The 12,774-nt window shown below is 51.4% G+C and overlaps 1 protein-coding gene across 7 annotated transcripts in view; it reads left to right on the plus strand.

Annotated features, from left to right (window-relative positions):
- Positions 1-12,774, plus strand: part of RNF213 (ring finger protein 213) — a 135,631-nt gene that overhangs the window by 76,706 nt on the left and 46,151 nt on the right. For all 7 annotated transcript variants that reach the window (XR_010153149.1, XR_010153150.1, XR_010153151.1 and 4 more), the window contains 6 exons: positions 991-1,131; positions 1,238-1,402; positions 2,605-3,760; positions 6,550-6,743; positions 7,275-7,433; positions 8,096-11,704. Coding sequence is in view for 4 of the 7 variants with exons in the window: in XM_016933090.4 (XP_016788579.3) it covers positions 991-1,131; positions 1,238-1,402; positions 2,605-3,760; positions 6,550-6,743; positions 7,275-7,433; positions 8,096-11,704 (5,424 nt within the window). In the remaining 3 variants the exon portion in view is untranslated. The remainder of the gene's footprint in view (positions 1-990; positions 1,132-1,237; positions 1,403-2,604; positions 3,761-6,549; positions 6,744-7,274; positions 7,434-8,095; positions 11,705-12,774) is intronic.

The raw sequence follows: 12,774 nt of genomic DNA on the forward strand, positions 1-12,774 counted from the left end.
AAGGTGCAAAACACACGTGGAAAAAAGACAGAAAGGAAATATGCTGAAACGTTGCCAGGAGTTTTCTCTGAATGGTTGTAATTGTCATTTTATTCTGTTACTTTTTGTTATTTTCTATAATTGATAGAATTTTTTATCAGAAAAAAGTAAACATTTAAAATTAGCCAGGCATGGTGGTGTGCGCCTGTAATCCCAGCTACTCTGGAGGCTGAGACAGAATTGCTTGAACCCGGGAGGCAGAGATAGCGGTGAGCTGAGATCACACCACTGTACTCCAGCCTGAGTGACAAAGTGAGACTCTGTCTCAAAAAAAAGAAAAGAAAAGAAAAAAGTAAACATTTAAGTTTAAGTAAACTACCTGTAGCAGGGTCTGAATTGACGTACGCAGCTTAACTAGATACCTGGGCCAGCCTCCGGACGGCTGCTCTGCATGTGGGTGAAGGAAGAAGTGACATATGGAAGGGCAGGTAAAGCTATCTTCATTTTCCTGCTAGAAAGTCAGCAGAGTTTCCAAACAAAACCCTCTGTTGTGATTTTTCCTGAACTTCTCTTATTGTACTTGGGGACCACAGAAGGACACTGAGGACTTGGGACTCCACAGCCATTGCTTCCAGCGTCACCCCCAGAGGGTTCTCTGCATTGGGGATCTGGCAGAATGATGGCGTCTGGTAGAGAGGCAGGCGGGTGGCTGCTCATTCCCCTCCACTCCTCCACAGATGTAAGTCAAGTGCCCCCATGTGCCAGCCGGGGCACCAGGCACTGGAGGAAACGTGGAACAGCGAGTACAAAGCAGCACTGAGTGACAGATCATGTTGTCAGGGTGGCACCTGGTCCAGCTGGGGCGCTGGGTGGGCGACTGCGTCCTGAGCCCTGGGGAAGCGTGGGGAGAAGGCTCTGCAGCGAGGCAGAGGCGGGAGGCCGACCACAGGAGGGAGAAGGGCAAGATGCTCGCTCCAACCGTGGCCGTGTTCTCTCCTTCTGTCCCCACAGTGTGACTCCGCCAGGAACTTGGAATGGCTGAAGACTGTGAATGAGAGTCATGGGTCTGTGGAACGCTCATCCCTGACCCTGGCCACGGCCATCAACCAAAGAGGCATCTATGTGATCCAGGCACCCAAAGGTGGCCAAAAGGTGAGCGGTCCCCAGCCCTCGGCGCAGCTGCGGCCCGTCTGCAGGCTGCTGCCAGTCCAGGTCTTCTGCCCCCAAGAAAGTGACTTCTAACCTATGCTCTTCACAGATTTCCCCAGACACGGTTCTGCACTTGATCCTTCCTGAGAGCCCTGGCAGCCACGAGGAGTCGCGAGAGTACTCTTTAGAGGAGGTGAAGGAGCTTTTGAACAAGTTGATGCTGATGTCTGGCAAGAAGGATCGTAACAACACGGAAGTGGAGAGGTTTTCAGAGGTGAGGGCGCATCTTTGCAGTGGCGCTAAGCTGGTGGTGTCATCTCGTCCGTGAGGGCTGTGTACTCCCAAGAAAACGGAAAGGATTTGACTTGGGATTTGACTGATAAGAAGGGCTCTGCTCTTAGGCCCATGGAGAGTAGAGTTGGCACATTTGTAGGGTGCATGGAACTCTAGTCCGCCGCCCCAGAGAGGTCTTAAGGCAGGCAGGCCCCTGGGTTAGCAGTCCCTCCTTACGATCCGTAGGATGAACGCTGAAGCTGGCAGCCTGTCCACCGCACTGAGAAGGAGGTTGGTCACCCAGCAAATAGCCCTTAGAAAGACACTTGAATTGCCTCTCTCACTCTGTAAATCAGCAAGAATCCAAATAACTAAGATTTAGATGGACAAAACAGAAGTAATCATATTGAGAATGGTGTACCGGTCTAAGTAATAGTCTCTCAATTTTATTATAGGTTCTTTCTCTAAAGTTGATTTGTACTTTACAAATGGTATCCTTTATCTCTGCTGGGTGCAGTGGCTCACACCTGTAAAGCCAGCACTTTGGGAGCCCAAGGTGGAAGGCTCATTTTAGCCCAGGAGTTCATGACCAGCCTGGGCAACATAGCGAGACCTTGTCTCAAAAAGTATGAAGTTTTTTTTTTCCCAATTAAAAAAAAAGATAATTAAAAAAAATTAAAACAGTCCAGGCATCATGGTTCACACTTTGGGAGGCCGAGGCGGGCCTATCACTTGAGGTCAGGTGTTTGAGACCAGCCTGGCGATATGGTGAAACCCCATCTCTACTAAAATTACAAAAATTAGCCGGGCATGGTGGCACGTGCCTGTAATCCCACCTGCTCCGGAGACTGAGGCAGGAGAATTGCTTGAACCCAGGAGGCAGAGGTTGCAGTGAGCCGAGATCACACCACTGCACTGCAGCCTGGGCAACAATGCAAGACTCCATCTCAAAAAAAAAAAAAAAAAAAAAAAAAAATTAAAACAAATGATACCATTTATCTCTACAATGACTCTTTTCCTGATGAGAGTGCCATCTTCTCAGGTGGGTTGTGTAGATGAGGAGGGAGGCCTTGTGAGCGCAGATCATGCAGCGGGCCCGTGGACAGGGCCGTCTTTTGGCGGTAGGCCTGTGTGCTGTTGCAGAGTAGCGTGTTACCCTCTCGCATGGCTCTGTGAGCCAACCTCATGGTTCTGCCTCTCCAGGTCTTCTGCAGTGTGCAGAGGCTCAGCCAGGCCTTCATCGACCTGCACTCTGCTGGGAATATGCTGTTCAGGACGTGGATCGCCATGGCCTACTGCTCCCCCAAGCAGGGTGTGTCCCTGCAAATGGACTTTGGCTTGGACCTGGTGACGGAGCTTAAAGAAGGTGGAGATGTCACTGAGCTGCTGGCAGCCCTCTGCAGGCAGATGGAGCACTTCCTTGACAGCTGGAAGAGATTCGTGACCGAGAAGCGAATGGAGCACTTTTACCTGAACTTCTACACGGCAGAGCAGCTGGTTTACCTGAGCACTGAGCTCAGGAAGCAGCCCCCGAGTGATGCCGCCCTAACGATGCTATCCTTCATCAAAAGCAACTGCACCCTGAGGGATGTCTTAAGGGCCTCTGTGGGGTGTGGGAGTGAGGTCGCCAGGTACCACATGAGGAGAGTCATGGAAGAGCTCCCGCTGATGCTCTTATCAGAGTTCAGCCTGGTGGACAAGCTGAGGATCATCATGGAGCAGTCCATGAGGTGCCTTCCTGCCTTCCTGCCCGACTGCCTCGACCTAGAGACCCTTGGCCACTGTCTGGCTTACCTGGCAGGGATGGGTGGGTCTCCCGTGGAGCGTCGTCTCCCGAGAGGTCTGCAGGTCGGCCAGCCCAACCTCGTCGTCTGTGGCCACTCCGAGGTGTTGCCAGCCGCCCTGGCTGTCTACATGCAAACCCCAAGCCAGCCCCTGCCCACTTACGATGAGGTGCTGCTCTGCACCCCGGCAACCACCTTTGAGGAGGTGGCACTGTTGCTGCGCCGCTGCCTGACCCTGGGCTCCCTGGGGCACAAGGTCTACAGCCTGCTGTTCGCAGATCAGCTGAGCTACGAGGTGGCACGTCAAGCGGAGGAGCTTTTCCACAATCTGTGCACGCAGCAGCACCGAGAAGACTACCAGCTCGTCATGGTCTGTGATGGGGACTGGGAGCACTGCTACCTCCCCTCTGCCTTCAGCCAGCACAAGGTCTTCGTCACCCCCCAGGCACCCCTCGAGGCCATCCAAGCCTACCTGGCAGGTCACTACCGGGTCCCAGAGCAGACCCTGTCGGCGGCGGCCGTGTTCAATGACCGGCTGTGTGTTGGGATCGTGGCCTCGGAGCGAGCAGGTGTTGGTAAGGAGAGCGGCAGGGTGGGCAGGCCCCGTCTCCCAGGGACTGCCCGGGGCCCTTCCCCCCTCCAGCAGATGAAGCCTGTCTGCAGGTGGAGAAACCGAGGCTCAGGGAGGGTGTGATTCATCTGTGGGTGTCAATCAGGGTCTGTGCCAGAGCCAGGCACCCTGGTCACCTGGTCTCCCACAATGGGTATTCCCTGGGAGCCCCATTCCCTTCCTCCTCTCAGCAAACATCTCTGCAGTGTACTTTGTGGTTTTTTTTTTTTTTTTTTTTTTTTTTTTTTTTTTTTTTGAGACAGAGTCTTGCTCTGTCACCCAGGCTGGAGTACAGTGGCGTGATCTTAGCTCACTGCAACCTCCGTTTTCTGGGTTCAAGCAATTATCCTGCCTCAGCCTCCTGAGTAGCTGGGATTACAGGTACCCACCGCCATCCCTGGCTAATTTTGTTTTTTGTTTTTTGTTTTTTGTTTTTTTGAGACAGAGTCTCACTCTGTTGCCCAGATTGGAGTACAGTGGCGTGATCTCGGCTCACTGCAACCTTCGCCTCCCGGATTCAAGCGATTTTCCTGCCTCAGCCTCCCAAGTAGCTAGGACTACAGGCATGCACCAGTACACCCAGCTAATTTTTTTATTTTTAGTAGAGATGTGGCTTCACCGTGTTAGCCAGGATGGTCTCGATTTCCTGACCTCATGATCTGCCCTCCTCGGCCTCCCAAAGTGCTGGGATTACAGGCATGAGCCACCGTGCCCGGCCTAATTTTTGTATTTTTAGCAGAGACAGGGTTTCACCATGTTGGCCAGTCTGGTCTCAAACTCCTGACCTCAGGTGATCCGCCCACCTCAGCCTCCCAAAGTGCTGGGATTACAGGCGTGAGCCACTGCGCCCGGCCTGAAGTTTACTTCTTCTGCCCTTAAATGCCACTGGCCTCTTTGGGGTTGATGGTGGTGGTGTGAGGAAGGGGAGGTAGAATTGAAGAGAAAGCCATGCCTCTTGACCCACCCTTCGTTTGCCATCTTGTTTCCCTTAAAAAGAAATAGTAGCTTCTGTTCTGTTGACTTTATCCTATCAACAGTACCTCGTCCTGTTGGGATAAACATTACTCTTCTCCTCCCTGCTGAAGCCTCTCCTTTTGCTGTGACTTTTATTAGCTAGTCACTCAACACATAATGACATTTCAGTCAACAGCAGACCACGTATATGACCACGGTCCCATAAGATTAGAAAACTGTACTTTAAAAATTAGCCAGGCATGGTGGTGCATGCCTGTGATCCCAGCTACTAGGAAGGCTGACTCGGGAGGATCGCTCCAGCCCAAGAGGTCAAGGCTGTGGTGAGCTGCAAATACGCCACTGCACTCCAGCCTGGGCAACGGGGCAAGGCCTTGGTCTTTTAAAAAAAGAGAAAGAAAGAAAGAAAGAACAAAAGATTATAATACCATATTTTTTACTATACCTTTTCTACATTTTTATTTTTATTTTTGAGATGGAGTCTCACTCTGTTGCCCAGGCTGGAGTGCAATGGCACGATCTCGGCTCACTGCAGCCTCTGCCTCCTGGGTTCAAGCGATTCTCCTGCCTCAGCCTCCCGAGTAGCTGGGACTACAGGCACATGCCACCACACCTGACTAGTTTTTAGTAGAGATGGGGTTTCACCATGTTGGCCAGGCTGGTCTCAAACTCCTGACCTTGAGTGATCACCCGCCTCGGCCTCCCAAAGTGCTGGGATTACAGGCCTGAGCCACCGTGCCTGGCCTGAATATGTTTAGATATTCAGATATTTGCCCCGTGTCACAGCTCCCCACTGTATGTAGGATGCCCCCATGCTGTCATGGCTTGCAGCCCAGGGGCAATGGGCTATTCCACCTAGCTCGGGTGTGTGGTCGGCTCTACCATCTGGGTTTCTGCAGGCACACTCTGATGTTCACAGTGACAGAATCATTTCACAATGCATTTTTCAGAACGTGTCCCTAGTGCTAAGTGGCGCGGGACTCTGCTTTGCCTGCTGTCCTGCGGAGGCAGGAGGTGGCCAGGAGAGTGAGTAGGTAACGGCTGGGAAATGTGAAGGTTCAAGAGCGTATTCTTGAATCTGACGTTATGTTGCATCAGTTTTGAATTTTATACAAAGAGAAGTAACTTCTAGTGGATCTTTATAGATTCTCTTACTCTTTGTCCTAGCGCTGGGACTTAATTTTTCTCTCTCTCTCTCTCTCTATTTTTATATATATACACACACATGCTGTATATACATACACTATATATATTCGATATATATTCTATATAGATTTCTATATATATTCTATATATTTTTTACATATATAATATATATTCTATATACTTCCATATATACTATATATATTCTATATATACATATATATTGTATGTGTATATATATTATATATATATTGTATGTATATATATATTATATATATATATTTTTTGAGACAGAGTTTCGCTCTGTCACCCTAACGATGACAACTGCACCCTAAGGGATGTCTTAAGGGATGCCCAGGCTGGATGTAGTGGTGCAATCTCAGCTCACTACAACCTCCGCCTCCCGGGTTCAAGCGATTCTCCTGCCTCAGCCTCCTGAGTAGCTGGGATTACAGGTGCCTGCCACCACGCCTGGCTAATTTTTTTTGTATTTTTAGTAGGGACGGGATTTCACCACGTTGACCAGGCTGGCTTTGAACTCCTGACCTCAAGTGATCCCCCCGCCTCGGCCTCCCAAAGTGCTAGGATTACAGGTGTGAGCCACCACTCCCAGCCCTAATTTCTGTATTCATGTTATAGGAAAGTCTCTGTACGTGAAGAGGTTGCATGACAAAATGAAGATGCAGTTAAACGTGAAAAATGTGCCTCTGAAAACAATTCGACTGATCGACCCTCAGGTGGATGAGAGCCGAGTCCTGGGCGCCCTGCTGCCCTTCCTGGATGCGCAGTATCAGAAGGTCCCCGTGCTCTTTCACCTGGATGTGACCTCCTCAGTAAGTGCCCTCCAGCGTCAGCCGATGGCCACATCAGTAAAGACATGGTCCCCATGTCTCTGCGTGACTCCTCCCCATGTATAGAATTCCTTGTTTCCACACGCACAGTCCTGTGAAGCTTAACAGTGGGAACGTGCTCCGAGAAGTGTGTTGTCAGGCAGTTTCCTCCTTGTGTGGACGTCATGGTGTGCGCTTACACTAACCTAGACGTAGAGCCCACTGCACACACAGGCTTTATGGTACACACTGTCGCTCCTAGGCCGCAAACCTGTGCTGCATATGGCTGTTCTGAATCCTGGAGCCAGTTGTAAAACGGCGTATTTATGTGTCTAAACATAAAAATGGTACAGGGAAATACAGTATTAGGATTTTATGGGGCTGCCCTCGGAGACATGGGCCGTTGTTGGCTGAAATGTTGATGTTGATCATCAGGATCATCGTGACAAAGAGCAAAATAAGGAGGGGTTACTTAGAGTTGGGAGAACTCGCCATCGTGTCGTGTGTTGACACCTCGTGTGATTCTGTTCTTAGGTGCAGACTGGAATTTGGGTGTTTCTTTTCAAGCTCCTCATTTTACAATACTTAATGGATATAAATGGGAAAATGTGGCTTCGGAACCCCTGCCATTTGTATATCGTTGAAATCCTGGAAAGGAGGACATCAGTGCCGTCGAGGAGCTCTTCAGCGCTGGTCTGTACTGTGGGGCGTTTTCACCTGGTGTGGGGGGCTCTTGGGTTCTTTCTGGTCTTACTGAAGTGGAATGGCGCGTTTAGGAGACTCCACGCCTTTGCCTTACTTAGTGCAGCAGCTGAATGCAGTGTTAGTAAAGAAAAGCCCATCTTTAAACTCACTTTTTAATCATGTCTGGGATAAAAGTACTCTTCTATTAATTAGCAGTGTCTTCAATATTTCTGTTCAATTCAGGCTTCACGCTGTATGCCCAGTCTGAATCCCAGCTGTGCTCTGAATCTAGGAAATTCATCTGTTGAAAGACCTCACCTTTCCTAATGCCAGCTAAGATGAGAAGGAGATGTTTGTCAAAAATTTCTTAGCAAAAGAGAGTTTTATGTTCACTCACATACATAATACATGTATAGCTTAGTGGAGAAACTTAGTTTCGGGAAGTTGGGTTAGAAAGTGATTTCCTGGCTCAGAACGCAGCTCCCACAGCAATGCCTTACTTAATGTGCAAAAGATATGCTGTGGAAAAAAAGGCTATACAGAAAGCTACATATTTTCAGTGCGTGTTTCATAAAGGTCCATCCAATATAGATGACGTGGAGGGTTAAGGCACAAAAGCATTTCTTAGAAAGTCTTCTTGTAACCGTTTCATTCATGTCTCTCCTTTCCAGCGTACACGTGTCCCCCGGTTCAGTTTTCTTGACATCTTCCCAAAAGTCACCTGCAGGCCTCCCAAAGAGGTGATAGACATGGAGCTGAGTGCCCTGAGGAGTGACACAGAGCCTGGGATGGATCTGCGGGAGTTCTGCAGCGAAACTTTCCAAAGACCTTACCAGTATTTAAGACGATTCAATCAAAACCAAGACCTAGACACGTTTCAGTATCAAGAAGGCTCTGTCGAAGGCACCCCGGAGGAATGCCTCCAGCATTTCCTGTTTCACTGCGGGGTAATAAACCCATCCTGGTCAGAGCTTCGGAACTTTGCTCGGTTCCTGAATTATCAGCTCAGAGATTGTGAGGCCTCTCTCTTCTGCAATCCGAGTTTTATTGGCGACACACTGAGGGGCTTCAAGAAGTTCGTGGTGACCTTCATGATCTTTATGGCAAGAGATTTTGCCACACCATCACTCCACACCTCTGACCAAAGCCCAGGGAAGCACATGGTCACCATGGATGGGGTTAGGGAAGAAGATCTAGCGCCCTTCTCCCTCCGGAAGAGGTGGGAGTCGGAGCCTCACCCATACGTTTTCTTCAATGATGACCACACAACCATGACATTCATCGGCTTCCATCTGCAGCCCAACATCAACGGCAGTGTCGATGCCATCAATCACTTGACTAGGAAGGTCATCAAGAGAGACGTCATGACCAGGGACCTGTACCAGGGCCTGCTGCTCCAGAGGGTGCCCTTCAATGTTGACTTTGATAAACTGCCCAGACACAAGAAACTTGAGAGGCTCTGCCTGACCTTAGGGATCCCCCAGGCCACCGACCCCGACAAAACGTATGAGCTCACAACCGACAATATGCTTAAAATCCTTGCCATCGAGATGCGGTTCCGGTGTGGGATCCCGGTTATCATCATGGGAGAAACTGGCTGTGGGAAAACCAGGCTTATTAAATTCCTTAGCGACCTGCGGCGTGGTGGTACCAATGCTGACACCATAAAGCTGGTCAAGGTGCACGGAGGAACAACTGCAGACATGATCTACTCCAGAGTCAGGGAGGCTGAAAATGTGGCCTTCGCCAATAAGGACCAACATCAGTTGGACACCATCTTGTTTTTTGATGAAGCCAACACAACGGAAGCTATAAGCTGTATCAAAGAAGTCCTGTGTGATCATATGGTGGACGGCCAGCCTCTGGCTGAGGACTCTGGCCTACATATTATAGCTGCCTGCAATCCATACCGGAAGCACTCTGAGGAGATGATCTGCCGTTTGGAGTCAGCTGGTTTGGGCTACAGGGTTAGTATGGAGGAGACGGCCGACAGGCTGGGCTCCATTCCTCTGAGGCAGCTGGTATACCGGGTCCATGCTCTGCCCCCGAGCCTGATTCCTCTGGTGTGGGACTTTGGACAACTGAGTGACGTTGCTGAAAAGCTCTACATCCGGCAGATTGTCCAGAGACTGGTTGATTCCATCAGCCTAGATGAAAACGGGACTCACGTGATCACAGAAGTCCTCTGCGCCTCTCAGGGTTTCATGAGGAAAACAGAAGATGAGTGCAGCTTTGTCAGCCTCAGGGACGTGGAGCGCTGTGTGAAAGTTTTCAGGTGGTTCCACGAGCACAGCGCGATGCTCTTAGCGCAGCTGAATGCCTTTCTCTCCAAGTCCAGCGTCAGCAAAAATCACACCGAGAGAGATCCCGTCCTCTGGTCGTTGATGCTGGCCATCGGGGTGTGTTACCACGCCTCTTTAGAAAAGAAAGACTCATATCGGAAAGCCATCGCCAGGTTCTTTCCGAAACCGTATAACGACAGCAGGCTGCTTCTGGATGAAATAACACAGGCACAGGATCTTTTTCTGGACGGCGTACCTCTGAGGAAAACCATCGCCAAGAACTTGGCCTTGAAGGAGAACTTCTTCATGATGGTCATCTGCATCGAGCTGAAGATTCCCCTCTTCCTGGTGGGGAAGCCCGGCAGCTCCAAGTCTCTCGCCAAGACCATCGTGGCAGACGCCATGCAGGGCCCGGCCGCCTACTCAGATCTCTTCCGCAGCCTGAAGCAGGTCCACCTGGTGTCCTTCCAGTGCAGCCCGCACTCCACCCCACAGGGCATCATCAGCACCTTCCGGCAGTGCGCCCGCTTTCAGCAGGGGAAGGACCTGCAGCAGTACGTCTCTGTGGTGGTGTTAGATGAGGTGGGGCTGGCGGAAGACTCACCCAAAATGCCCCTGAAGACTCTGCACCCGCTGCTGGAAGACGGATGCATTGAAGACGATCCCGCCCCCCACAAAAAGGTCGGCTTCGTGGGCATCTCCAACTGGGCCCTTGACCCTGCCAAGATGAACCGGGGCATTTTTGTGTCACGTAGCAGCCCCAACGAGACAGAGCTCATAGAGAGCGCCAAGGGCATCTGCTCCTCAGACATCCTCGTCCAGGACCGAGTCCAAGGGTACTTTGCGTCCTTTGCCAAAGCCTACGAAACGGTGTGTAAGCGCCAGGACAAGGAATTCTTCGGGCTTCGTGACTACTACAGCCTCATCAAAATGGTCTTTGCTGCAGCAAAGGCTTCAAATAGAAAGCCTTCCCCGCAAGACATTGCACAGGCTGTCCTTAGGAACTTCAGTGGCAAGGATGACATCCAAGCTTTGGACATCTTTCTGGCCAATTTGCCCGAGGCCAAGTGCTCAGAGGAAGTCAGCCCCATGCAGCTGATCAAACAGAACATCTTTGGGCCTTCTCAGAAAGTGCCGGGTGGAGAGCAGGAAGATGCTGAGTCCCGCTACTTACTCGTGCTGACCAAAAACTACGTGGCACTGCAGATCCTGCAGCAGACATTCTTCGAGGGGGACCAGCAGCCGGAGATTATTTTTGGTTCTGGTTTCCCCAAGGACCAAGAGTACACCCAGCTCTGCAGAAACATCAATCGTGTGAAGATCTGCATGGAAACAGGCAAGATGGTGTTGCTTCTCAACCTGCAGAACCTCTACGAGAGCCTCTACGACGCACTCAACCAGTACTACGTCCACCTCGGCGGCCAGAAGTACGTGGACCTCGGTCTGGGGACCCACCGCGTCAAATGTCGGGTTCACCCCAACTTCCGCCTGATTGTCATTGAGGAGAAAGACGTCGTGTACAAACACTTTCCCATCCCCCTCATTAACCGGCTGGAGAAGCACTATCTGGATATCAACACGGTGCTGGAGAAATGGCAGAAGAGCATCGTGGAGGAGCTCCGTGCGTGGGTGGAGAAGTTCATCAATGTCAAAGCAGATCATTTCCAGAAGAGGCACAAATACAGCCCCTCTGACGTCTTCATCGGCTACCACTCGGACGCCTGCGCGTCTGTGGTGCTGCAGGTCATAGAGAGGCAGGGTCCCCGGGCCTTGACGGAGGAACTTCACCAGAAGGTGTCTGGGGAGGCCAAATTGATCCTGCTAAACTGCGCTACGCCCGACGCCGTGGTCCGGCTGAGCGCCTACTCGCTGGGCGGGTTCGAGGCGGAGTCGCTGTCGCAGGAGTACTTTTACAGACAGAGGCACAACTCCTTTGCAGATTTCCTTCAGGCACACCTGCACACGGCAGACCTGGGGCGCCACGCCATCTTCACAGAGGTGATTGTCTTTCTGCACTTGTACCCTATCCCCTGTCACCCAGGAGTCCTAAATCCCTAGTGTCAGGATTCAAGATTCTTCCCCAGGCAGCGGTTAGGGATCCTGCAGGGAGATGCTGAGACGCTGAGCTCTCCTCCGTGGTAAGTGTGGGGAGTAGGTCCAGTTAACCAGGTGCTGAGTGCCTGGCTCTGTGCAGTGCACCATGCTGGTAACAGCACCATACACAATGTTCACACCAACAAATAAAGTACCATGTTCCAGGACCGGGCCAAGGGCACTAGGGATGCACAGATGAATCTGTAGCCCTTGTCCTTTGTTAGCATTAGGGAGCATGGAGAGACCAGCACATGAACAGATGCCATCAATATCATATGATAAATGCTGTGCTTAGAGGCAGCGGGGAGCGGTGCAGACCAGGATGCGAGCTCAGATGAGATGTTCCCTAGGAGAAGCCCCTCGCCGATGGGGAAGAATGGCCGGGAAGGGATTGTAGGCTGAGGGCCTTCTGTGGGCAGAGCCGCTGACAGCTCTTAGGGTTCAAGGCTGTAGTGCTGAGATGGGGCGATGAGCTGCAGTCAGAGAGAACTACTGGAGGCCCTCAGTGACTCTGCAGAGCCGCATCTCAGCCCTATGGAGCGGGCACTGGAGGCACGCTTGTCTCCCTGGCTGGGTGAAGGGAGTCTGATGAAAGGCTGCTGTGGAAAAGACGGGCTGGTAGGGAGGCCGCTGGAACGGTACAAAGGAGAGGAGCAGATGGAACGGAGAGATAGGAGGCAATTTGGCAGGGCCAATACCACCACCCAGTGGGGGGATGGGGGGTGGAGGGGTCCGGGGCGACCCCCTGGATTCCTCCTTAGATGAGTGGACATTGCTTCATCGTGACAGATACCGCAGGAACGGACAGCAGGTTGTGGGAGGCTAGTGATGATGTCCGCCGGGGACAGGTTTCCATGCATCGTGCAGCTGGACGTAGGAATCTGAGCTCAGTGGTGAGGCAGGGATTCCTGGGCTAGAGCAGCAGGCCTCGAGGAACGTTTCGACTTGCACTGTGATGGGGGAGTGACCTTTGG

The sequence above is a fragment of the Pan troglodytes genome, chromosome 19, assembly GCF_028858775.2.
Source record: "Pan troglodytes isolate AG18354 chromosome 19, NHGRI_mPanTro3-v2.0_pri, whole genome shotgun sequence".
Classification (NCBI taxonomy): Eukaryota; Metazoa; Chordata; class Mammalia; order Primates; family Hominidae; genus Pan; species Pan troglodytes.